The 24,546-nt window shown below is 33.0% G+C and overlaps 1 protein-coding gene across 5 annotated transcripts in view; it reads left to right on the forward strand.

Annotated features, from left to right (window-relative positions):
• Positions 1-13,495, forward strand: part of LOC140766931 (histone-lysine N-methyltransferase TRX1-like) — a 44,520-nt gene extending 31,025 nt beyond the window's left edge. Inside the window, exons 22-28 of one of the 5 annotated variants that reach the window (XM_073106631.1) lie at positions 344-439; positions 10,075-10,178; positions 10,255-10,398; positions 12,515-12,567; positions 12,844-12,886; positions 13,047-13,125; positions 13,230-13,495. In XM_073106631.1, the coding sequence (XP_072962732.1) occupies positions 344-439; positions 10,075-10,178; positions 10,255-10,396 (342 nt within the window). In that variant the 3' untranslated portion in view covers positions 10,397-10,398; positions 12,515-12,567; positions 12,844-12,886; positions 13,047-13,125; positions 13,230-13,495. The remainder of the gene's footprint in view (positions 1-343; positions 440-10,074; positions 10,179-10,254; positions 10,399-12,514; positions 12,568-12,843; positions 12,887-13,046; positions 13,126-13,229) is intronic. The other 4 variants (XM_073106630.1, XM_073106632.1, XM_073106634.1 and 1 more) reach the window with 4 other exon arrangements.
• The last annotated feature ends 11,051 nt before the right edge of the window (positions 13,496-24,546 follow it).

The raw sequence follows: 24,546 nt of genomic DNA on the forward strand, positions 1-24,546 counted from the left end.
AATAATGTTGATAACTTATTATGCATACTGCATACAACAAATATGTTGTATGCTGTATGCATGATAGAATAATATACCCTGTTACTAACTTTCTTGCTAGATGTGCGATGCAATATTAATATATCTTTTTCTCAGCATTTCTTTTCGTACTTTTCATATTGAACTATTGTAGTGAATCTCCATTTTTATCAGTACTATGCACTTTTTTTCTTTGTCAGAAATTGGGAGATCCGCATTAGTATATTAAATATGGAACAGTACTATTTACAGTTACTACTAGCAAAATGTTTGGAAATGTCTGATGCATGCCCATATCCAAAAGTAATGTTAACAACTTATGCAGGGTGCTGGGACATATATGTTCAGGATAGATGATGAGCGAGTTGTTGATGCTACTAGAGCAGGAAGCATAGCTCATTTAATCAACCACTCTTGTGAAGTAAGAAATATCATCTTCTTATTTTTGTGGAAATTTATTTTCTATGCATCTTGCTACTCTTGTGAAGTTAGCAACATCGTGTTTCCTACAAGGATTACCATGACAAAAGCATGTGCCATGCCAATGCTTGGTTGGCACGGGGCTACTAGTCAACATGCCCCCAGGACTCTATTGGGTGCCATTGGTATATATTTTTTAGTATATTTGGAGGTGTTTTATATTTGAATATATCTATTTATCCTTAGATTATTTTTGTAAATGGTTCTATTTTATTAATGATAAAGCAATAGTAAAGTATAAACTTTATTCAACACATAATATGATTGAATACATTTATTAATTGATAATAATTCAATAATTAAAACTATAATTTAGTTGAATGTAGAATAATCAGGAGAATCAAAAACTTCATTTGTTAGCACAAAAATAATATAAGGATGTTGCGTCAAATATCGTCAATAATTTTTTTTTTGAAAAATTTAATTGTTTCTAATGTTAAAATTTTGGCTAAAAATTATAAAATTTGGGTTCAAATCAATTCATATAGAGTTAATTTAACATGTTCCTATCCTAATTTTGTTCAAACGTTAAAGAATGACATTTTTTTGCATTTTTTGATATTTGGGAGAAATCTAATTATGTTGAAATTTTAGTTTTACCTCCAAACATGTTCTATCCAATTTCAATGAATTTGACATATTAATTTTCTGAAATTTGGGGAAAACTTTGTGGCAAGTTTAATTTTCCTTTTGATTCCCATATTTTGAGTAGTATCTTTTATAGATCTAGCATCAAAATGCTAGATCTATGAAGAAAAACCCGTACAAATGATAGATTTAGGAGAATTAAGTTAGATCTAGTATTTGTACACCCCAAACTAGTTTTTAAATTATAAAATTTTTTTTAAGAGAAAAAAATTTGATAGTATTTGCAGAAGAAATCTTGAATCTTCCTTAATTTCTTCTCTTTCCCCTCTTATTGACATTCTCTCGCCTTATGTCATTTTCACTTATTATTTTAGTGGAATGACTTCCAAACAATTAGACAAAATGTCTATTTGACTAACCCTTAATGAGTTATTGAACTCTAGGCATCACTTGACCCATGTCGGTCACACTCTTGCTAACTGACAAGACCATCTCTGCCATTCAATAATAGAATGGAGGTGTGGGATGATTGTAGTTAATTTTGGGCAAATTTTAATTTCCTAGCATTGGATTTTGATTTAACCCTTAAAACCTAGTTTAAGGCCTTAGAAAGGTTTTTAGCATGTCAAGACTATCTAGTATCCTAACAGCACATTGGAATGGACAATATGTTCTAGATACATCGTTTGCCGAGCTTGGGTTAGCACTCCCTGTGCCATTAAAATGATATTACTTGTTGGATGATAAATTTAGGAGGAAAATTCAAATCATTAAGTGCATGCATGAACTCCTAGTTGCATGGTTTGCCGGATCAGCCAATTCGAATCGGGATTGGTCGAACCCCGATCCCTATTTAGGTCCGATCCAAATTCTCTTTCTTACTCTTTTTCTTTTTTTCAATTTTTTTTTCTCTCGTTACCATATAATCATTATTTCTCTTACGGAGAGATCTAGCTTCGGCAAATTTCGACGTACTGATTTTATAATTTATTTCTTTATTTCTCTCCCAGTTTTTTTTTCATTTCTTCCACTCTCTCCCTTCTTCTTCTTCATTGCATTATAATTTTTCTTTCTCTTGTTTGATTTTCTTCTACTCACTCCTTTTCTAATCTCTTCTTTTTAAGTTTTATTGCACCATAGTTTTTTTTTTTCTTTATTTCTTATTTTTGGTAAACTTTTTTCTAAATTTTTAGAAGTTTTCTACATTTTTAAAATAATATTTAGAATTTTACATAATTAAAAGGTTCGATCCGGCCGATACTTATTGTTTTTTCGGAAGGCTGATCCCGATTTTTCGAACATTGCTTAGTAGTTCACAATCATGCTGAATTTGTTTCTTATAAAAAACTTTTATGTGAAAAAAAAAATTGTTCAAAGTTAACCCCAATGGTACATTGATACCATACCTCTATTCTATTGAATGGTTGTTTTGGAGCAAATTAAACAAATCTATTGCGTGGACAAGCTTGTAGTAGTTCACACCGAATCGATTCCTTACGAACAAACTTTTACGGGAAAAAGAAAATTTTCACAAAATTAACCACAATGATCCCACATCTCTATTCTGTCCTAGATATTAGTGTAACATACGTAATTAGATTCTGATCTTATAATTTTCCCAAATTCTTCCCCGATCTTCTAGGTTGGTGCACATAACTAGCGGAAACCCTTTGATTTCTAAAATTTGAAGTATAATTTGTATATATCAAACATCAAAATTCAAAGAGGTATCATAAGGAATGAAAACAACCCCAAATTTGGTTTGTTTAAAGTAAACTTTGCTCAATTCCTAGTGGCATGTATTGATATGGGTAGCCATAAAGGAGTATCTAGATACTCCCCCGTATTGATGCATATAGTTTACTGGCACAATATGTATCGAGTATCGACTTGTGTCAACTTGCATGACAATCCATGACTTCTTCCATCTTAACCTGTCCATCATTTCCTAGTTAGATCGCTCACTAAAAATTAACCCTAATAGGTTTTTTTAGAAAAATAATTTATAAATCTAGCAATGGAAATTTAAGGTGATGAGTCTAATAGCAGATTAAGAAACAATTTAGACCAAGAATTTAAGACTCGCAAGGAACATTGTGTAATGATCCTGCTGGCATGATACATGCTGAGTGGCATAGAGCATGAAGTTGATGACAAAGTTAACAAGGGAGGTGAAATAAGTAGGGAGAATTAGAGGTAGGCATAGTAATGGTGGTGAGGTTGATGACGCAAGTCAATGAGAGCAAAGAGGTATTCTCCGGCAAAACACTAATTAGAATAGCACTACTATGAGAGGGTAAGGGTACAATTAATGATCTACTTAACTAGATAGTCAGATCATTCACTTGGTTGACTATATGCTTAAGCATATTGTAGTTTTCTCATAACCCTTCCAGCATCCAAAATGGGAGAAAGTCCTGTTGGCATACACTCTTGACACATGTCATCATCTAGCTCTTCTGCTATGCCACCAGGGTCAGCCCTCATGTAAGGCGACTTGAGCCATTACCTAAGGCCCCACAAGGAAGGGCCTAATAAAAATATTATAATCCTTAACCCCTTATGCGCTATAGTTTACGATGGCCCCACCATAAAAAAACTGATGCATTTGCATGTGCCTACTTAGAAGTGAAGCCATTTATTTTGTAGAAGAGATTTAACCCACTGCATTTATTGTTTTAAGGGGCTCACCAATAAAACTTAGGAATCCTGCATCTACATTAATGTATGAGGAAGGTTGTATCGGACGAGTAGTTGTGTATATTGAATGAATTTTTCGCTTTTTGATAAGTGCCCCTTGAGCACTGACTAGTTTCTCCTCTCCTTCTATTGTCAAGATATATATATAATTTTAGGTTTTCCTTAAATCTTTAATGTTCATATAAAATTCCCCTCTGTATTTGCTTCTGAGTTTTGAGATTCAATCAGATCCAGAATTTTTGTTCTCTCCAAAGAGTCAGCAACCAGAGAAAAACATAATAGTTAATCAGTAATCTATGAAAAGGGGGCTTGATGTGAAATTTTTTTTATTAATTTTACATCTCAAAAAACAAAAAAGTTAGAACTTACAACTAAAAGAAAGTGTCATACTTTAGGTGTTAATCATTTAACACTGTTCACAATGTTAAGCTTGAATTTTTAAAGTTCTATTGGAAGTTCGAAACAAAGTCATGGTAAACTGCTTAGGTGGTGATAGTTGGTAACCATCCCCACATGAAAATATGTGGCCCAACCATAATACAAGGGCGTCTTTAAGCAGAAGATACATATGTGCCCACATATAGCAGCTTGAGCCTAGTTTCATATGCATATGCATATGCTTCATATTAATAATATCAATGATAACCATGCCATAGGCACGGACTGTGCCGACCACCTTTGCTTTGCTGGCCGTGCCGTAAGAGGAGAGAAAAAGATAAGGGATACTCACCTTCGCCTTTATAGTTGTCGTCACCATCACTCGCTGCTCACCGTCGCTGTCGCTTAGATCTGAATTCGGATTTGCAACTTAAGTTTTTAATCCCTCCTCTCTCTCTCAATCTTTCTCTCGATCTCTCCTTTCTCGGGCGGGCTAGGGCACTCGATGAAGCGACGACGATTGGCGAAGGTTGATGGTGAGCAGCGAAGCTATTAGGAGGGGTGCCGTGTGGCACCCCTCGTGCCACGTGCTGGTATGTTGCCAGCATGGCAAGTGGGTGTGTCGGTCGGTACATCCATCCATTAATATATAGGACAGATAGATGCATTCTCGTTATGATAGGTATGAGCTTTATAGTGTTTTTTCTTCTTTTGACTAATTGAAATTTGCACAATATATTCAAGTGTGTCTAGTATATCCTTTTATTACTTGTCTTGTGTTTCTAGTTCATATTGTCTCGTGTTTCCTTAATATATCTATTGTTCTTTATCAACTTGTATTTGTAATATGTCATATTACTTGTAGAGCAATGAAGCACGGACATGGACATGGGACACGGACACGATACGATAAGGACACGCCGATACAACAAATTTTGAAAATATAGGACATGGACATAACATAGGACGGCAAAATAATAAATAAATAAAAATATATATATTATTGATACATCTAAAGTAAAAGTTTGTAATGTAGTAATGTTGCCTTCATCAACAAATATTATAGTATCCAAATCCGGTTCATTAATTGAGAGGTCAGTAAACTCTAATATTCCTGCACCATTAAAGGAATCATAAAAGTCTCCTCCGACATTCCACATCTTGGTCTTCTCTCTCAAATAATTTGGAGACCTCCTTGATAGAAGGCGAAGATTAGTATGCACATATACTAAATCTTCAGCTCTTTGTGGAGTTATCTTGTTTCTTTTCAATGAATGGATGAAAGAATAGGTGCTCCAATTCTTTTGACAACCTGAAGAAGAGCAAGGTTACCTAGTAACCTAAGTGCTAAATTCTAAAGAATAGGAGTAGAAGCACCATGAGCAACCCACTACATGCTTGGATCAAACTTATTTCTATCTATAATATGATCCTTTGTAGACTTGTTGATAATAATTGCATCTAAAATTATGATTTCCTCCACCTTCCAGTTTCTCCATCTTAGTAACATATCTCCACAAAGAAGCATTATCATCCACAGAAGATGCAGTATTTTAACTAAAATCAAGACTATTTTCAGTAATAATTTTTCTTCAGCCGCAATAAAACTACATTAGTCAAGAGATATGTATTAGCAGATTAACAATTTAATAGATAGAGAAGCTTTAATATAATTTAATAATTTAATAACAAAGATTAAAATAACTAATAGAAATTAAAATAATATAATAGAGAGAAAATGAAAGACAGTGAGAGAATGAGAGAAAGGGAGGGAGGAAAAGAGAGACAGATAGACAGAGAGAGAGATAATGAGAGAGGGAGGAAGAGAAATTAAATTAATTTAACAGAGAAAATGAGAGAGAATGAGACAACGAGAGAGAATGAGAGAGATAGAGAGAATGAGAGAAAGGGAGGGAGGAAGAGACAGAGAGAGAGATAGCGAGATAGTGAGACAGAGAGAGAGAGACAGCAAGAGAGATAGAGAGAGAGAGGGAGGGAGGAAGAGACAAACAGAGACAGAGAAGAACCTGTTGTCCTTGCTGTGCTCAATCCATCGGTCGTTGTGCTCGCTTAGTAGCCCGTCGCGTCTTGGATCATCGCTCGGCAGCCGCTCGAGGGTTTTAAGGCTTCGATCGTCCGATTCGTCGCTCAACAATGAAGGTGAGGACAACGATTTGGGTTTTAGTTTTTATTACCGGGTTTGGATTCGGGTTAACATTTGACTGAACCCGACCCGACCCGTTAAACATTATCCAAAATACCGGTCGTGTCCCAACAGTGTCCGATATTCTTTTTTTTGGGATACTCTGGACATGTGTCCCACGCATGTCGGACACGAACACCTCCTAGGAGAGGTGTCCGTGCTTCATTGTTGTAGAGTAAGTCTTACTTCCAGTGTCCAGCCCAGCAACAATGAGAAATTTCAGGACTAACAAAATTTGAGCTAAGATGTAAGATTAAAGTCTTAAATCAATATATCTCTGAAAAACGTGTTTGCTAATGGAGTATACTTCAGCACATAATTAACTTGTTCATCAACAAAGTCAATCACTGATAACAAATTTTTAGACTTATATTTGGAAAGAACATTGATCTATCAATTATGAGTTAATTATGCATTTGTGGCAAGAAATCCTAATATTGATTCTTCAAATTCATATATCATGCACAAGAAAATAACGTATATAGTCAACTTATTGCAAATAGAACCTTCTTGACCTAATAGAAGCCTCTAAGAAGTACCCTAGAAGTATCAAAGACTCCAAGAGTAGCCATATTTATTTTTATTTTTGATTTTTAAAAAATCAGTTACGTGAAGGAAGCATTCAATACATATCCTTGAAGTATTCGATGAGTATCTTGTACGATATCCAATATGTTAGACTAGAGTTTTGAAGTATCTTTCCAAGGATATAGTAGGCATTTACAAGATAATATGAGGGAAGGCAGACAACACATCAAACCAACGATGACCGTGCCACAGACACGGACCGTATCAACCACCGGCCGGCACGTGCTGTAAGAGGAGAGAAAAAAAAAGAGATACCCACCTTCGCCTCCGTCGTCGCTGATCGACGCTCGCCGTCGCCTTCGCCGCTTGCCATTGCCTTCGCCACTCGTCGTCGCTCAAGTGCGTCGGGTGCAATAGCCTAAAGGAGAAGAGACCGAGAGAGAGAGAGAGAGAGAGAGAGAGAGAGAGAGAGTAACCGATAACTATATATATATATATATAGTTATTGGTTAAAACTTAAGTTGCGGATCTAGATTTGGATCCTGATCCGCAACTTAAGTTTTAACTGATAACTTATCTCTCTTGGTCTCTCCTTCTCCCTCGGGCTAGGGCATCCGACGCGCTAGGGCGACGGTGACGACGATCGGCAATTTGTAACTCGACGACAAGGTCGGTGGTGATCGACGGAACTATTAGGAGGGGTGCCGTGCGGCACATCTCGTGCCATGTGCCGGTACGCCACCGGCACGGCCATCCATGCATTAAACATCAACAAATCTGAATCATCAACCTCACATTCCCTTATAACATCCATACAAGAGTGCCACAACAAGGGCAGGACGTATAGATGGTCAATGTCATACTAGACGAAGCACAAGTATAAGAAGAAAATTACAAAAGATTTTGATCTTTATTAATAATCTGGCAAGAATCTACTAGAACATGGATCTTTCAAACCACACTATTTTACTCTTAGAAGCAAGGTTCATCACTACTCTTACTATAGGATGCTTGGTCAAAACTAGCCAACTGGTTGGTTTCAGCCATTTGGCTAATACTCGATCCATTTCGGACTCGTACCCCCTCCACCTGCTTTTTTCTTTTCTTTCTTTCTTTCTTTCTTTCTTTCTTTCTTTCTTTCTTTCTTTCTCTCTTCTTTCTCACCTCTTCCATTGGCAACCGAATAGATCTTCGACGACATTCTCCAACAAAGATCTGACAACCTTGGATGAGTTTTTAATTCTTCTCATTCCCTTTTTCTTTCTCTTCCTGCACCGAGTAGATCTGACGACCTTTACTGTTGCTGTTGCGGTGAAGCAGTAGTTTTTGAATAAGAGGGAGAGGGGAGAAGTAAAGAAAAAGTGGGAACCTTGTGTATGTGAGTAATTTTTGAATAAGTTTTAAATTTTGAGAGGGGGGGAGGGTAGCGAGAGTTCGATATTCATCAAAATTTTAGGCTTCATATGGGAATAATTTTTATTTTATTTTTTTCTAAGTTTTTAGAAAATTTTCTATATTTTTAAATAATATTTAGAATTTTACGTAATTAATAAATAGTTCGATCTGATATGAGCGGCCGATACTGCGCATGCAGCCCATATGCATCGTTTTTTCAAATGGTCAATACCGATTTTGATTTTGATACTGGGAATCTTGCTTAGGACATATAGAGATGAAGATAGTCCATTAAGGTACCAAAAAATTCAGCAAGGATGAAAAAAGTGGATAGAGTGAATAGCAAAAAGCATAAGAATAGAGGCTAGAGCTTGATGCAGAGGATTGTCGTGTCGATGCAGTACAGGCACATGGCACAAGGACCGCCGCATGACACCCCTCCTCTTGCTTCCTACGGATCACTAAGAAGCCTCGTCGTTCCACTATCGCTCTCACTTATGCTCGGTGAAGAGGAGAGTGTGCTCTACCATCCTGAGGGAAAAGTCGACCCAAACATTTTGAAATAAAATAGATCTACTTTGCGGATCTAGGTTAACTAGTGAATCAGAGATAGCGAGAGTGTTGTCGAGGGCGATGATGGTAACATGGTAAGTAGTCTCCTTTTCCTTTCCTTTTCTCTCCCTCTAGTTTGGGGGTGGAACCTCTTTTATCGTGGCATGGTTAGCAAGTGTTGTGATACGTACCATGCTGTGCCACAAGCACGATAATATTTGATTTGTACCAATGATGGTCGTGCCACAGGTATAGACCATGCCAACCTTTGGTCGACACGGCATCATGCCGTGCTTCAAGAGGGAGAGAAAAAGATAAAGGAGAATAGGCTCGCCACGGTTGCCAACTTTGCACTCACCGTTCACTCACGCTCTCACTTGAAAGCAGTGAGCAAGCGAGAGTGGGGAGAGTAGCAAAGCTACTAGGAGGGGTGCAGTGTGACACCCTTTGTGCCACGTACTGGTATGCCGCCAGCACAGTAAGTGTCTATTGGCATGCCTTGTGTTAGTTGGTATGGCCATCCATAGTTTGGACTATATACTATGCTAGTATGAGAACTGATTAGTTTTCAGTTGAATATATTCTATATGGAAGAAGTATACTAGGAGAATACATGGATAGAGAAAGTTAGCAATCAAGCTAGCCTTTTGTGTGAGTGGATATAAACTGACTGGACAAAAAGACTCATTTAGTTTATCCATTCTCCATAAGGATTTGTCATAATTGCGCCATAAATAACTTCTCGAGTTTTAATGAGGTTTTATGTTGGAAAATCTCTCTTCATTACCTCTTTGTTGATGACATTGTTGTAAGCTGTTTTGATACATTTACCTTGTCATTGTTTATCTTATTTTGTGTTAATAAAGATGAAGTTTTATGGCCTCCTCTAGCCTAATAACTTTCTTTAACCTTTATCAAAGTCAGCTGTGCTGACTTCCACGTGTTTTTGAATAAAGCAATGAAAGTCAATTCCTATTTGTAGACCATTTCTTCTAGAGAAAGTCAACATCTTGCTGATGATATTGACTTTAATTTGTGGTATAAACACCTGGTCTGAAACGGAGGACAGATGGAATTGTTTTTTTAAGCAGAGTTATATAAGACATAGTTTCTGTTTAACTAATTTTACATAATTCTCTTTGCATACATATTGCTTGTTGTCCTTACTAATTTCCTCATGTACATTTGTCTTTTGTCCTTACTAACAAAACTTACTTTCTTTTATTATGCAGCCTAACTGTTATTCAAGAGTTATAAGTGTTAATGGTGATGATCATATTATTATATTTGCAAAACGGGACATTAACAAATGGGAGGAGCTGACATATGATTATAGGTTTGATATGAAAATTGTCTTTCTAGCTATTAGTTTTCCTGTTAATTTTCTATTGACAATGAATTTTCTTAATCAGGTTCTTTTCCATCGATGAGCAACTTTCTTGTTATTGTGGATTTCCAAGATGTCGTGGAATCGTTAATGACGCTGAAGCAGAGCAGCAAGCAGCGAAAGTTAGGGTGCATCAAAGTGATTTAATTCATTGGAAAGGTGAATGAAGGTTAGTAGATTGAAGGCATAATTTGGTATGTATCTTATAGGTTGCACATTCATTTGGATGTTGTCTCTTAGCCATTTGATGCTTGCTTATAGACATTTGCCTTATTTTCTTATCTTGCCTGAAATATTGTGTACTCTAAAATTTATTATGAGTTTGTGCTCTTGTAGCCATTCTTATCTGAATTACAGATGATTCATATGCACGAGTGGTACTCTAAAAAGGATTATGGAAGCTTGCAATAAGCCTTTTAGTACTTGTTAGTTATGGAAAAGGAATAATTACCTATCTATGCGGTTATAATATTTTTGAGTTATAAGTAATAGATAAATCGTAGGTAAATGAAAGAGTCATATATCGTCTAGCTAAGGCTTGACAAATTACCACTAGTTGTGAAATACAAATAATATGTAGAATTAGGAGTGAGATTTTGAAGTTAGCTTTTTAAGTCATGTCAGGTACTGGGCAGCTGGAATAACAACTGTTGGTAGGCATTGTGTCCTATATTGGCATTTCTCTGTTATACTTGAAACTAGATGGATTTGTGATACACCTTACGAGAGTCTTTCTTATTATGCTAGTTATTTATTTTAGAAAAAAATAAGGATTCTATATGTTGCGTTCGAACGCACTCCCGTTCGAATGCGGGAGGGAGTGCGTTCGAACGCCTTTGCGAACACCTACAAGCATTCACATCAATAGAGAACGCAATTTGTGTGTTCGAACGCGCTCGACGGAACGCTCACGTTCGAATGCCTACATACGTTCGTATCGACAGTGAACGTAATTTGTGCATTCGAACGCCTGCATTTGAATGCCTGCATACATTCGTATCGACATCGTTCAATTTGTGCTTTCGAACGTGTTCAACCCCATCCGAATGCGATCGGCGAGAATTTATTATTTTTAGGATTAATAATTATCATTTTTGGCTTGTTTAGTTAGCCTCTTAAAGTGTAAATGATAATAAAAAATATTATGACGAATGAATATTGAGTTATATCCTCTCTCTCGTCTCTCTACCCTAATCTCCCTTCCCTTTCGTTCAAGCTCTCACCGTGCGCCATCTCGACGTCGGTGATCTTCTAACCTCTCTTGTCTGTCGAGTCCTCCTTCCACTTTGGGATCTCGCCCCTTTATCCTCCTTCATCCTTATCCCCTAAACTCTACAACCCATCCACCCTCATTTTTATTATCATCCCTAACCTTATCATTATCACCACCATCATCCCCACTTTTACGTATTTTTGTCTTATTTCCAATCAATCTGCGAAGGGCGTAAATACCAAAAATATAGACCAGGAAGTTATGGATTGACCACCTATAGTTTCGTAATATTTCGACTACGGGAGAATATCTGGTGAATATTTTTCTTCGGCTGCGCGGGCTGCTTTCTTGCAATTGATTCAGATCGCGAAGAGGATGTTTCGTTCATAACAAGTGGTATCAGAGCCCGGTGGACCTCGGACCTCCATTAATGGTGGAGACAAGGTTGATGGCATTAAGGAAATCAATGGAGGGCGCACTAACACCGAAAAACTCGACCCACGAAAATCCTAACCGAAAAGTCGAGCCCCTTGGAGCAGCTGCGGTAGGGCAGAGTCAACTGATGCCAGTGGGTATGAGCATGGGTTTGGTGGATAAACTTAGAGGCATGTTCCAAACATTGCTGTAGCGGGTGGACACAATGCAGAACGATTATAATGCCTTGAAGGAGTACGTCATGAAACGGTCGGCTTCGTCGTCTCCTCGACAAAGATTGGTGTCGCAAGAAGGGACTAGCGGTGGAATTTCACCGAATCGACGCCCCACTGGTCTAGGTACGACATGTTAATGTCAATAAGCCACTTTTACCTATTCCACTTTTACCTATTCCGACACACCAGAATGATTGAACAATTTGTGTAGGTGAGGATGCAGAATGGATTTGGTTCTTGAACACAAAAAGGATATGCTTATTACATTGAATGCTGCATTTTATTGAACATGATTCTTTTAATTGTTCTATTTATATTCCCCTTAAATTATCTGAAAGACAGCTCCATTACTTTTCTCTGTAAACTAATTATTGATGCCATTATAACATGTATAGGAATAATCATTCCTTTAATACTTGCAGGTATAGTTAATGGTGCATTGGCCTACTAGATGTCATTTAACTTTTGTAAAGAAGTGAGTTCTTTATTCTTGAATGACCATTGTAAATTGCAATCTGCTCGTGCTGGCTTATCTTGTTATCCAAGCTTGCTATAGAAATTCAAGTTGCAGTATATAATTGTTACTGGACTCTTAGGTAGTAGTTGTACTTTCTTTTTCTAATTTTTAGTTTCCATTTGTCAAAGTACTTTGTAATTTGCCTGAAAATGATAATATCCATTTCCTAGTTTGTCTTTGAATTGATCAGTGACTACAAATGTCTAACAGCAAATTTCTATGCTGATTTTGCAGCTAGCACTTGAATTAAGCTCTAATCCTTCAATTTTGATGCGAGGTATTGATAAACATGTATTAATTGACTGCTCTATTTCATTCTTATTGATGTTCACTGATGTAATAAGTCTTCTCTTTATTTGTGATGACACTGAATTTCAAGAATATCTTCATTCGCCCTGAGCTGTATAGAGATTACTGTTTTTGCTTTCTGCATTCAGGGAAAGTTACATTTGTCTTCAGTCCCCGCTACTTATACAACACAAGCAAACTGTACGTTTCCTGCGGTATGAAATGTAGGTACTAATTCAATCTCTCCTTGTCTACTCAAGAGTTTTAGAATTATGTACTTGAGCTAGTACATCTACTACTACTAATTGTAACGTGGACCCACTGCTCATCAGGATAGTTGGCGGGATCATCTGGACATTTTTCTATTGGATTGCCATCTTAGTCGTTAAGCTTGTTTATTTATTGTTACAAGACCAGGTACTCTCTTTTTTCCTCATTCTGGAGGAACGCAAATGTAAAGCATCTGTAAAATGTGACAGCTCTTTCCAGAAATATTGATGAATTATTGGATACGAGTCCAATTAGCCTAATCGACTTGTATAGAAGAGATCTTTTAAACTAATACAATCTAATTTGTGTTCGCTTTTCTTAATGTCAATTCAAATGTTATATTAAACACTAGAATGCTCTTTGATAGTTGTTTAATATACCAGTCATTCAATCAAATTATTTTGATTTAGAATATGATAAATACATGACAATTTTGTGAAATGAATTGCCTTGAACGTTACTCACAAAATGAGTCTCAACTTTGGCATTATTGTTTTCATTTCGCTCAAATGACTGGTGGATAGTTGGCGGAAATATTAAAATAGATGAACATATATGTTCTGTTATAATAATGACAATGAATCAGTAATCGGAGGGGGTAATTTGCATCAAAAAGTTCATCAATTATCAAATTGACAGCAATAGATCTCATAGTTATCTAAAATTTTGGGCCTTTTTTACCAGTTTACCTCTAATAAATTTCAAAAAGACAGTCGTGTGTCGTGTTCAACTAAGAAAAGATTGCCGTGTTGCCATTTTCTTCCTCTCATTCTTCTCTCATTTTTCTTCCATCTTCTATTTTCATCACTAACAATTCAAATACTTTTTCTCCTCTAAAATGTCATATAGCAATCCTAGAAAATAGTTTCTCTATTAAACATCTCTTTTATCTTGTTTGTTGTTCATCTTTTTTAGTGATTGAAGTATTTTGAAAAACAATCTAGAAATCAGATGCAATGTAAGCACATAGATTCTAAAAAATCTTTGATATATATATTTTTAAAAATATGCATAGATTATAAAGGTAGGTGATGCATATATATAATGTGTACTATGTTGTGTGTACGTGAGATTATTAATTTGCAGAAAAATAATCTTATTTTTAGTAATGAAAAGTTTGGAGTCTTAAAATTAAATGCATTTATTTTATATACTAGATGCATGTAAATTATATAAGAGATGAGTAGGACTTATTATTGATATTTAGAAAATTAAAGAGTTATTATACAAATGACTTGTATTTCTTACAATGACAAATTCACGTGTTCTTACTTATATATATAATTTATGAAACTTTGTGTACATCCCTTAAGTAAGTGGTGTGTATTTTATCATAAAAAGATGTGTACCTAGTATAAAAAATGAACGCATTTAAAAGCATAATTTTGATTTTTAAAAAATTAGATACTTATGCAAATGACTTCTATTTCCTACGATGACAAATGTACATCTTCTTACAATTAAGTATATATTATTTATGAAATTTTGTGTATATATCTTATGTAAGTAATGTGTATATTGTCATAAAAAAATATGTATCCAGTATAAAAATATATTTAAAAGCCTAATTATCTTGATTTTTAGAAAATTGTAGAGTTATGCAAATGACTTCTATTTCCTATAATGATAGATGCATATCTTCTTACAATTAAATACACATAATTTATAAAATTTTGTGTGTATCTCTTATGTAAATAGTGTGCAGTTTGTCATAAAAATGTGTGTATCAAGTATAAAAAAAAATGAATGCATTTAAAAACCTAATCTTAATTTTTGAGAAAATAGAGAGTTGTTATGCAAATGACTTTTATTTCCTATAATGATAGATGAATATCTTCTTACAACTAAATACACATAATTTATAAAAACTTTATGCACATTTCTTATGTAAGTAGTGTGCATTTTGTCATAAAAAAGTGTATCCAGTATAAAAGATGAACGCATTTAAAAGTCTAATCTTGATTTTTATATTTTGTCGTTGATGCTAAGATATTCTTTTTTAGCAAGTAATGATGTATATTGTTTTATTTCAGATATGATATTCTGAAACAAAGTTTAGAGAAAATAAGAGATGTTGAAATGTCTCTTGCAAATGTATATGTCCCTATAGATGACAAAATTGATAATTATGGAGCACTAGAAGGCATTGTTTGTGAAGGTGGACTACCTCATAGGATGACAAAATTGAAAATTACGGAATAGTAGAAGACGTTTTTGAAAATGGATCATCTACTTCAACACATAATGAATTGATTATAGGCTTTAAAGAAGGGGTACCTAGCATCATTAAAATAAACATTTGAAAATTTTATTGATGAATTTATTATTAACTTCAATACTCCTAAAGCAGAGATTGATACTTATATGCTCGTCTCAGATTTACACATTGGACAATGTTTTTATGGGATAGCTGATTTGAAGCATACTCTCAAAGTCCATGCTGTCACTTATCGATTTGAATTTCAGCCCATAAAGTGTTAACATTTTAAAGTAAAGGCTCGATGTAGCTCTCTAGACTGCCCATGATGATGATAATGACAAAAAAATTAAATGGAGTTGCAGCTTTTGAGATAAAACAAGTTTATTGATAAGTACACATGCAATAAATCGATAGTTGGTCAAGGTCATAGACAAGTGATAACTAATTTCATTTTGAATGAAAGTCGAGAACAAATTGTTACAAATAAAGAATTTAGACCGAAGTCAATTCAAATATTTATGCAAACAAAGTATGACATGGGTATATCCCATTGGGGTAAAGATAATTGAAAAAGTATGCAGAAATTTTGACGAATCGTATAATTTATTAATTTCATACATGAGGGAGTTAACATTGAGAGACCTAATGAACATAAGTATATTGAAATATGAGTTAGACGGTCACTTTCACAGATTTTTGGGGGCTTTTGGAGCTTGTTTAAGAGTATTCAAGGGTAACATGCGTTGATTTTTTGCTATTGATGGCATATTTCTCACAGGCAAATATACAGGGTCATTGTTAATTGCAATTGCAATGGATGGTGATAATTGCATGCTCCCTATTGGTTTTGTTGTAGTTGAGAGAGAGAATGAAAACTCTTGGACCTAGTTTTTTACACACCTTTGTGATTGCATTGCACCAATTTCAGAACTTACAATTATATCTAACCAACAAAAGGGGTTAATCAATGCAGTACAAAATATCTTCCCAAATACAGTACATGATTTTTATATGATCCATCTTTCAAGAAATCTTCCAAATGCTCCTAAAAATTCTGCACCTTATAATTAATTTTGGGCTATTGCTCGTGCTTTTACACTCTGAATTTGCAAGCTATATGGATATGTTAAAGAAGTTTTACCTAGAGTATTATAAATATATTGAAAGAATTCTAAAGAAAAGCTGGACAAATAATTGTTTCTCTAGACGTAGATATAATATTATTCCAACTAATATTGCAGAGAGTTGTAATGAATCTTTCAAAGAGGTAAAATATTTCTTTATACAATTTATGGTCGAGAAAACTAGAAAGAAAGTAGCAGCGTATTTTTAGAAGCATCATAATATTAATATTGCAACAAAGATGAATACTATGCTAACAATATGGGCAAAAAAAGTAATCATAAATACAAGATAAACAGGAAGACAACATATAGTATAGTTGTCCAACATGTTTGAATTTTAAGTGACAAATATTGAAAAGGCTCATGTAGTCAATCTAGAAAAGAGGGAATTCACATATAATGCATGGAAGGTACTTAGTTTTCTCTGTGAGCATGCCCTTGCTACCATCAAATTCATGTTACATTCAGAATATGACTATTGTGATAAATAGTTTACGGCAAATTTATTTAGAAGCATTTATTCAGATTACGTGCCAGCTACCACATCAAAAGAATTTTGGGCTAAAGATGATATTCTTTATCTTTCAGTTCTACCCCCTATAGTAAAGGTAAAGGCTGGATGTAAATGGAAAAAGAGGCAACCATCAGTTGGCAACGCTCAAACTAATAGCACAAGAAAAAACAGAAACAATGTTCAATTTGTTATAGAAATGTACATAATAAAAGAAGTTGCAGCCAAACTATGCTCGTTTAATGATTGACATAGTCACACTTTAATATTTTATCAATATTTTGTAAAGAAAGAAATATTTGAAGTATCACCTATGTAAATGTTGTCAACATTTGCATATTATTTTGTCAATATTTTTTTCTAATTTTGCAAAGGTGTCTCGGATTCAAATTAGTGAATAGCTATGTAATTTTAGATAAGGTGAACATCAAACTCTAAATAAACAAATGCACATATTAACTATGTAATTCATATGTATCGGCAATTCAAAATGTACGCTCTAACAAGGTATACATCGAGATTTAAAAAAAGTCACATATCACCTATGTGATTTGTACACAGCGCCTATGCAATATATGCTCTAATTTAAAAAAAGAAAAACATCGAGACTTTAAAAGAAATGTCACGCATCACCTATGTAATTTATAAGTATCGCCTATGTAAAATGTACGCTTTAATTTTAAAGAAGGCAAGCATCGAGACTTTAAAATAATGGCATGCATTACTTATGTAATTTGTACGTATTACCTATACAAAATATATGCTCCAATTTTAAAAAAAGGAAGCATCGAGACTTAAAAAAATATCATGCATCAGTTATGTAATTTATACGCATCACCTATGCATAATGTATCCTCCAAGTTTCAAAAAAATACGCTTTGCGATCTAAAAAAACGCTACGCATCATCTATGTTATATACGTATTGCCTATGCAATAAATATGCTCTAGTTTTAAACAATATACGCATCAAGATTTTTAAAAAAATGTGAAGCATCACTTATGTAATTTACGCGCATCATCTATATAAAAGGTGTGCTTCGTAATTAGGTAAGATACACATTTATCATGATGAAAAAGTCTTGCCTATCACCTATGTAAACTGACGAAAAAAAATTTTAGGTATTAAAATATGTAGCTGTATATAATGGTCAAATGTTAAGAAAATAAAATTTAAAATAAAAATATCATCTTTAGCTTCTTCGCCAGACACTAAGGATACAAGACAATAATGTAAGATTGCATATAATTTACGATCTAACACCATCATATTAACTACATATGCATCCAAACTTATTACAAAATCATACACATCATGTATGTAAAGTACTTCCAAAAAGTATACTAAATTTGGGCAGAAATTTTAGCTAAGGTAAGCATCAAAAGCTAAATAAAGAAACTATTTTTTTTTACCAAGAAATAAAAAAAATTACTAATAAAAGATTAGCATGATATTAAATAGAAAAAGAAGTCCATCATTTTGATAAATTAACAATCACAAATTTTAAAATACAAATATATGGGATACATAACTTACATGCATCATTTATGTAATTTGTACGTATCGTCTATGCAAAATGTACGCTCTAATGTTAAATAATATACGCATCGAGATTTTAAAAAAATAAAAATGTCACGCATCACCTATGTTATTTGTATGCATCGCCTATGCAAAATGTATACTCTAATTTTAACAAATGTACGCATTAATATTTTAAAAAAAAATTTCACATATCACATATATTATTTGTACGCATTGCCTATGCTAAATGTGTACTCTAATTTTTAAGAAGGTATACATCGAGATATTAAAAAATATTACGTATCACCTATGTTATATGTAGGCATACCTATGCAAAATATACGTTATAATGTTAAAAAATATACGCATCGAGATTTATAAAAAAAAGTCACGCATCACCTGTATTATTTGTACACATCGTTTATGCAAAATATACGCTCTATTTTTAACAAATGTACTCATCAAGATTTTAAAAAAAACGCCACACATCATTTATATTATTTGTTTGCGCCTATGCAAAATATATACTATAATTTTAACATATGTATACATCGAGATTTTTAAAAAAATACGTTACACATTACCTATGTTATTTATATGCATTATCTATGCAAAATATATGATCTAATTTTTAAGAAGGTAGACGACAAGATTTAAAAAAAAACGTTATGCATCATCTATGTTATTTGTACGTATTATCTATGTCAAATGTATGTTTTAATATATAAGAAAGTATGCATCGACAATAAAAAAAAATACGTCATGCTTCACCTATGTAATTTCTACGCATCGACTATGGAATAAGTACGCTCTCATTTTAAACAATGTACGAATTGAGATTTAAAAAAAACGTCATGCATCTCTTGTGTAATTTATACGCATCGTCTATGTAATTTATATGCTCAAATTCAAACAAGATATGCATTAAGATTTCATAAAAAGTTATACGTATCACATATATAATTTATATATATTAAATATTTAAAATGTATACTGCAATTTTTTATAAAGTACACATTGAGACTTAAAAGAAAATAGAAATATTACTATACTATCCATCCAACACAAATTTAGACAAATTAAAAGATTTGCATCTGTTAACAAACTAAATACACTCATCTTATAAAAATTAAAAAACAACTAACAGAAGACCAAAATATAATGCACTCATCTTTTAAAAATTAATGCATTGAAATTTGACAAACTAGATTATAGAAATTTGCATTCATTCCCTTAACAACAAATAATTAAATAACAACACAATATTATGTCTCAAATTAAAAATTTCCATCTGTTTAACAAACTAAATGCATTCATCTTATAGAAATTAAAAAACAACTAATATAAGACTAAAATATAATGCACTTATCTTTCAGAAATTAATGCACTAAGATTTGACAAATTAGATTGTAGAAATTTGCATCCATTCCCTTAGCAACAAAAATTTAAGAACAACATAATATCATGACCCAAATTAAAAGTATCCATATGTTTAACAAATTGAATGCATTCATCTTCTAGAAAGCAAAAGAAAATTCAGAGGAAAAATCTAAAATTATCACCAAGTATGTTACACCATAAATCATAACACCACAATAATATTAAATCATCATTGGAATTACAATAAATTATCACTAGAATTTGTATCAATTTGCAGAACTAAATATTTTAATCATCATTGAGTATGCTACACTACGAATTATCACTAAAGTCATCAATAAAATAAAACAGTAACTCATAACAACACAACCATACAAACTAACTGTAGTAACAATCAACTATCATTGAGTATATTACACTATAAATATTACATCATAGATATGACAATTACATTTAATTACATGGTATAGTTTTATAACTTCTAATTACTGCCTCCTTTACGCACCAACCCATCAAAGGTAATCTCAATAGCTAGCTTTACCATAATTTTCATAATATCTCACTGGTAAAAATCACACTGCGAGCGTTGTTGTATGCAATCTTTATATTATAAGATAAATACGCCACAATCTTACCTATTCATGTAAGATGATATTATTAATTAGTTTATAGTAAGGAATAATAAGAACTTCGAATAAAAAGGAAAACAAATAAAAACACATATATTCTTCATTGTTGTGGGATATTTTCAACAGAAATCATATTCCAATTGCTTTTTTCATTAATTTCACATCGATTGTATATCTCTTTATGCTAATTAGAAAGATAATTCTTTATAATATGTGCCTATGCAAATAAATATTTTATAAATAATTTAACATACTCAGGTTACTATGTCATTGGCATCTTTTTGTGTACTTATCACTAGGTAGAGAAGTATAATAAATCATTTTTGCTTCTCTCAAATCAACAAGGAGAAGAAGTAATAATCCTTCTTATCAAAACTTTGATCTTCATAAATTGGCTGCATAAAAGTTGTAAATACTTTAAAATTTTTGGCCTTTGCTGCCCTTTAAAAAAAATAATATTTGTTGTAAATAAACTATAAATATGAAATATAATTATTTACTATGAAAATAACTTACATAGACTTTAGTACTCATAAATAAACAAAGGGCATATTTAGTCGGATCTGCCAACCACATATTGTATAGCATTTGTTGACAAACACGTATGACATCTTCTCCAATCATATGATGAGTGAGAAGACTAACTAATTATCCTCTATTGACAATAGAATAATTATTGCACCGTATGATTGCCGCACTACAAAAAAAATATTAATAAGATTTAAAAACATTAAAAGAGTATAGTGTATCAAAACGTGAATAAGATTTATAAGTGACGCACTCATTTTGTATCTCTAGCATCTTTCGAATGTTGTTATGCTCATTGTTAGTGATGAACTTTCTCAAAGAGTATCTCAAAATCTTAGTCACTTGTTTGAAGGGACATTTCAGTAAAGCTTATTAAAATTAGTCCCAAATTTATTTCTTTTTCTAAACGTTTTTCCTTCTCCAATTTTTTTTTCCCATTTTAGAAAGATCCCATATTTGCTCTTCTTTTTTACTTTTACTTATCTTGTATTTGGTTATTGTTATATTCTCTAATTGCTTTGCTCTAAATTTATATGGACTTCGATGCAAAGTAATAGTATCTGTTTGCACTATTGGATCAGAGAATTTTAAAAGTTTGATAATGTCATCATTTTCAATTAATAAGTCATCTACCACCTTACCAACTGATAAGTTAGCCGCTACCAACAACATTAGATACAACATGAGAAACTTCTGCATGCTTTTCAGTGGTAGATTTATAAAATTTAACTAATTCTTTTTCCAGTATTACAATTAGTGAAGTTTGTGTATCTTGTTTGTGGTCTTCAGGTTTCGAGTAAGGTATTAACAAAGTATCTATTTTCTTTTTTAGCATCTTTATAATAGCCTTAATATCAATCACACGTCATGTCAATTCAGCTTGTCCAACTATAAGTTCGTTCACATCTTTAATCAATAGCTGGATATAAGTATTTGAAAACTACCCCACATTTTTTAATTTATCCTACATTTCAAAATGGATAAAATATTTGTTACTATATAATAAGAATTGCATATAACTAAAAACATACTTATTATATACCATTCCTTTTTTCACACTCCTCTTCTTTTGCTCATTCTCTTCACCCCCTTTCGAAGCCACCTCTACGCCTTCCATGTCTCCCGACCATCATTCGAAATAATCACTACTCACTAGTTTCTCTATTTCATTCGATGCACCATGCTCATCCATAAGTAAATACATCTCTTCTTGTGCATCATGCTCATCCATAAGTAAATATATCTCTGCAATGTCTTCTTAACCTACGAAAAATAATTTTAAAAAAAAAATTAAGATTAGATGAGGTTGAAAATATCTATATAAAATTAAGAAAGATAAATATTAAACATTACCAAGCTTTGCCTTATTCTCTATAAGTTTTTCTTTACTGTGGATTGATGCACCATGTTTGACGGTTTCACAAAGTCAACATACTCATAAAACTAACAAGTGAGCAAGACGATTGCACTATTTAAATATCATACTTTTCCTTCCATTTTTCTTTTTTATCTCTTTTACTCTTTTATGTGTCTCAGCTATAGACCATATTAAGAAATCATGAACAACAGATGTCCATGAATACTTTGAAAGGCCTTCAAAATCTTCCAAATAATATGTAAGGCCCGGTAGACATTTATAGTTACTTATTTGGAAAAGTATGCTATTGAATATGAAAAGTATTAAAAAGTGAACAAAATCTTCGACATCACTCTCCACATTGCTAGGTGATAGCTTCTCCAACACCCTAAGAATGACAAAATGGTCTAATTTCTTATTATCTTCATCCAAATGCTTTGTAACAAATTCAAGAAAATAGTTCATTTTCATTTTAACCTATCTCAATAGGAAGACCAACAATCAGCATACCAATCATAACCGCTACATCCTCCTTTGTTAGTAGAACGAGATGCCCAATCTTGAAAGGCTCTTGTGTAGCCAATAAGAGACTAACTCTTGCACCAATGACATGTTGGCATCAACGTGAGGAAATTCTACCAATCTTATAAAGAGTGTATGCATCAAGATATTATTATGTGACTCCCTCACAAATTTTTGTATAGCTTCTATGACAGCACGAGTGTAGCATCTAGAGTATAAATGTACCGTGTATTTATTTTGCTCATCTTCTATTTTTTTCTTCTTACTCACATTTGCCAAAAATTTTAGACTTTTATGTTGCTTAGAATTTTGTATTGCTCGCTTAGATTTTCTACGGACAGCATGCGCATTCTATTAGTCAAGGTGTGCATTATATTGTAGAAATGTATGCATCTAGCATACAACATATATGCAATTAGAACAAAATATATTCTACAATTAATAGCTAAATAAGTCATTGCCATTATAGGTAGAACATAGCTTGCAGAACAAATTTTATAGTAAGTCTATCGGAACTGTTCCAAAAATAGAAAATACTTTTAAATAAATTCCAACCCAAAATAATGGACATTAGTAATTAGAAGAGATTGTCTTAAAGGAAGATAAAATATCTAGTCAATTAAAAAATAGAGATATTTGGCCTGATAAGAGATCCATTCATGTTTGAAATTAATTCATATACAAAATGATTTCTAAGTGACCATGAATTGCATCTACTGTAGGAGCTTTTCCTTTTGTAATATACATCTTATTTTGACTGGAATTCAAAAATCTGATAATTTGGATAAAATGATATTTTGGTTAAATTCCATATGAAACTTGAGCTACAACTATACCAACTTAGAAGGAAATGTTGAAACCATGGTACTTTTGAGTTCCTCAATAGTATTTGTGGGTTGAAGAAGCTTTCAGTCTTTACTAAATATTTGTATTGCTTCTAAGGCTTCAAATTTTAGTTTTAGTTTAGTCTGAAATTGACATGCATAACTCACAGAGAACTTTCTAAATTCAAGGATGAGAGAAACTAATGAAGATGCACAACTGATTACTTTATACAATTACATAATTATTGATATTAAATAAGAATCAACTAAAATGATCAAAACTAAACATAAGAGAAAATAAATAAGGAAGAACAAACAATAATAAACAAAATATTTCAGAAATATAGAAAAAAATAAATTATTTCATACTACTCAAAACACTAATTACCTAAAATAATCTTAGGATTTTCTTACGTCTTTGTCGAGGAGCCATAAGATCAATCAAAAATAGTGAAAATGGTGAAGAAGATAAGAATAGAGCATGAATTGAACAAAAAAGAGTTGGATACGTGTTTTAGGGTTTGATGCAAGCAACTTTAAGGCAAAATATTATAATTGATGCGTGCATTACGGTTTGATGCGTGAGAATGAAAGGACAATGAAGAGAGTTGTGAGGAAGAAGAGAAAGTAGAGGAAGAAGATGAAGAAGAGAAAGACAAGTTTGATGCATGAGAGAGGAAGTTGGGGTTGATGGTGAGGTTGATGTGTGAGGAGAAAAAACTAAAAAGAAGAATTTAATTAATTAGATAGATTAGATTAAATGGTTGGGTTGGGTTAGAGAAAG

This window comes from Typha angustifolia, chromosome 9, assembly GCF_048772165.1.
Source record: "Typha angustifolia cultivar Huaian chromosome 9, ASM4877216v1, whole genome shotgun sequence".
NCBI lineage: Eukaryota > Viridiplantae > Streptophyta > Magnoliopsida > Poales > Typhaceae > Typha > Typha angustifolia.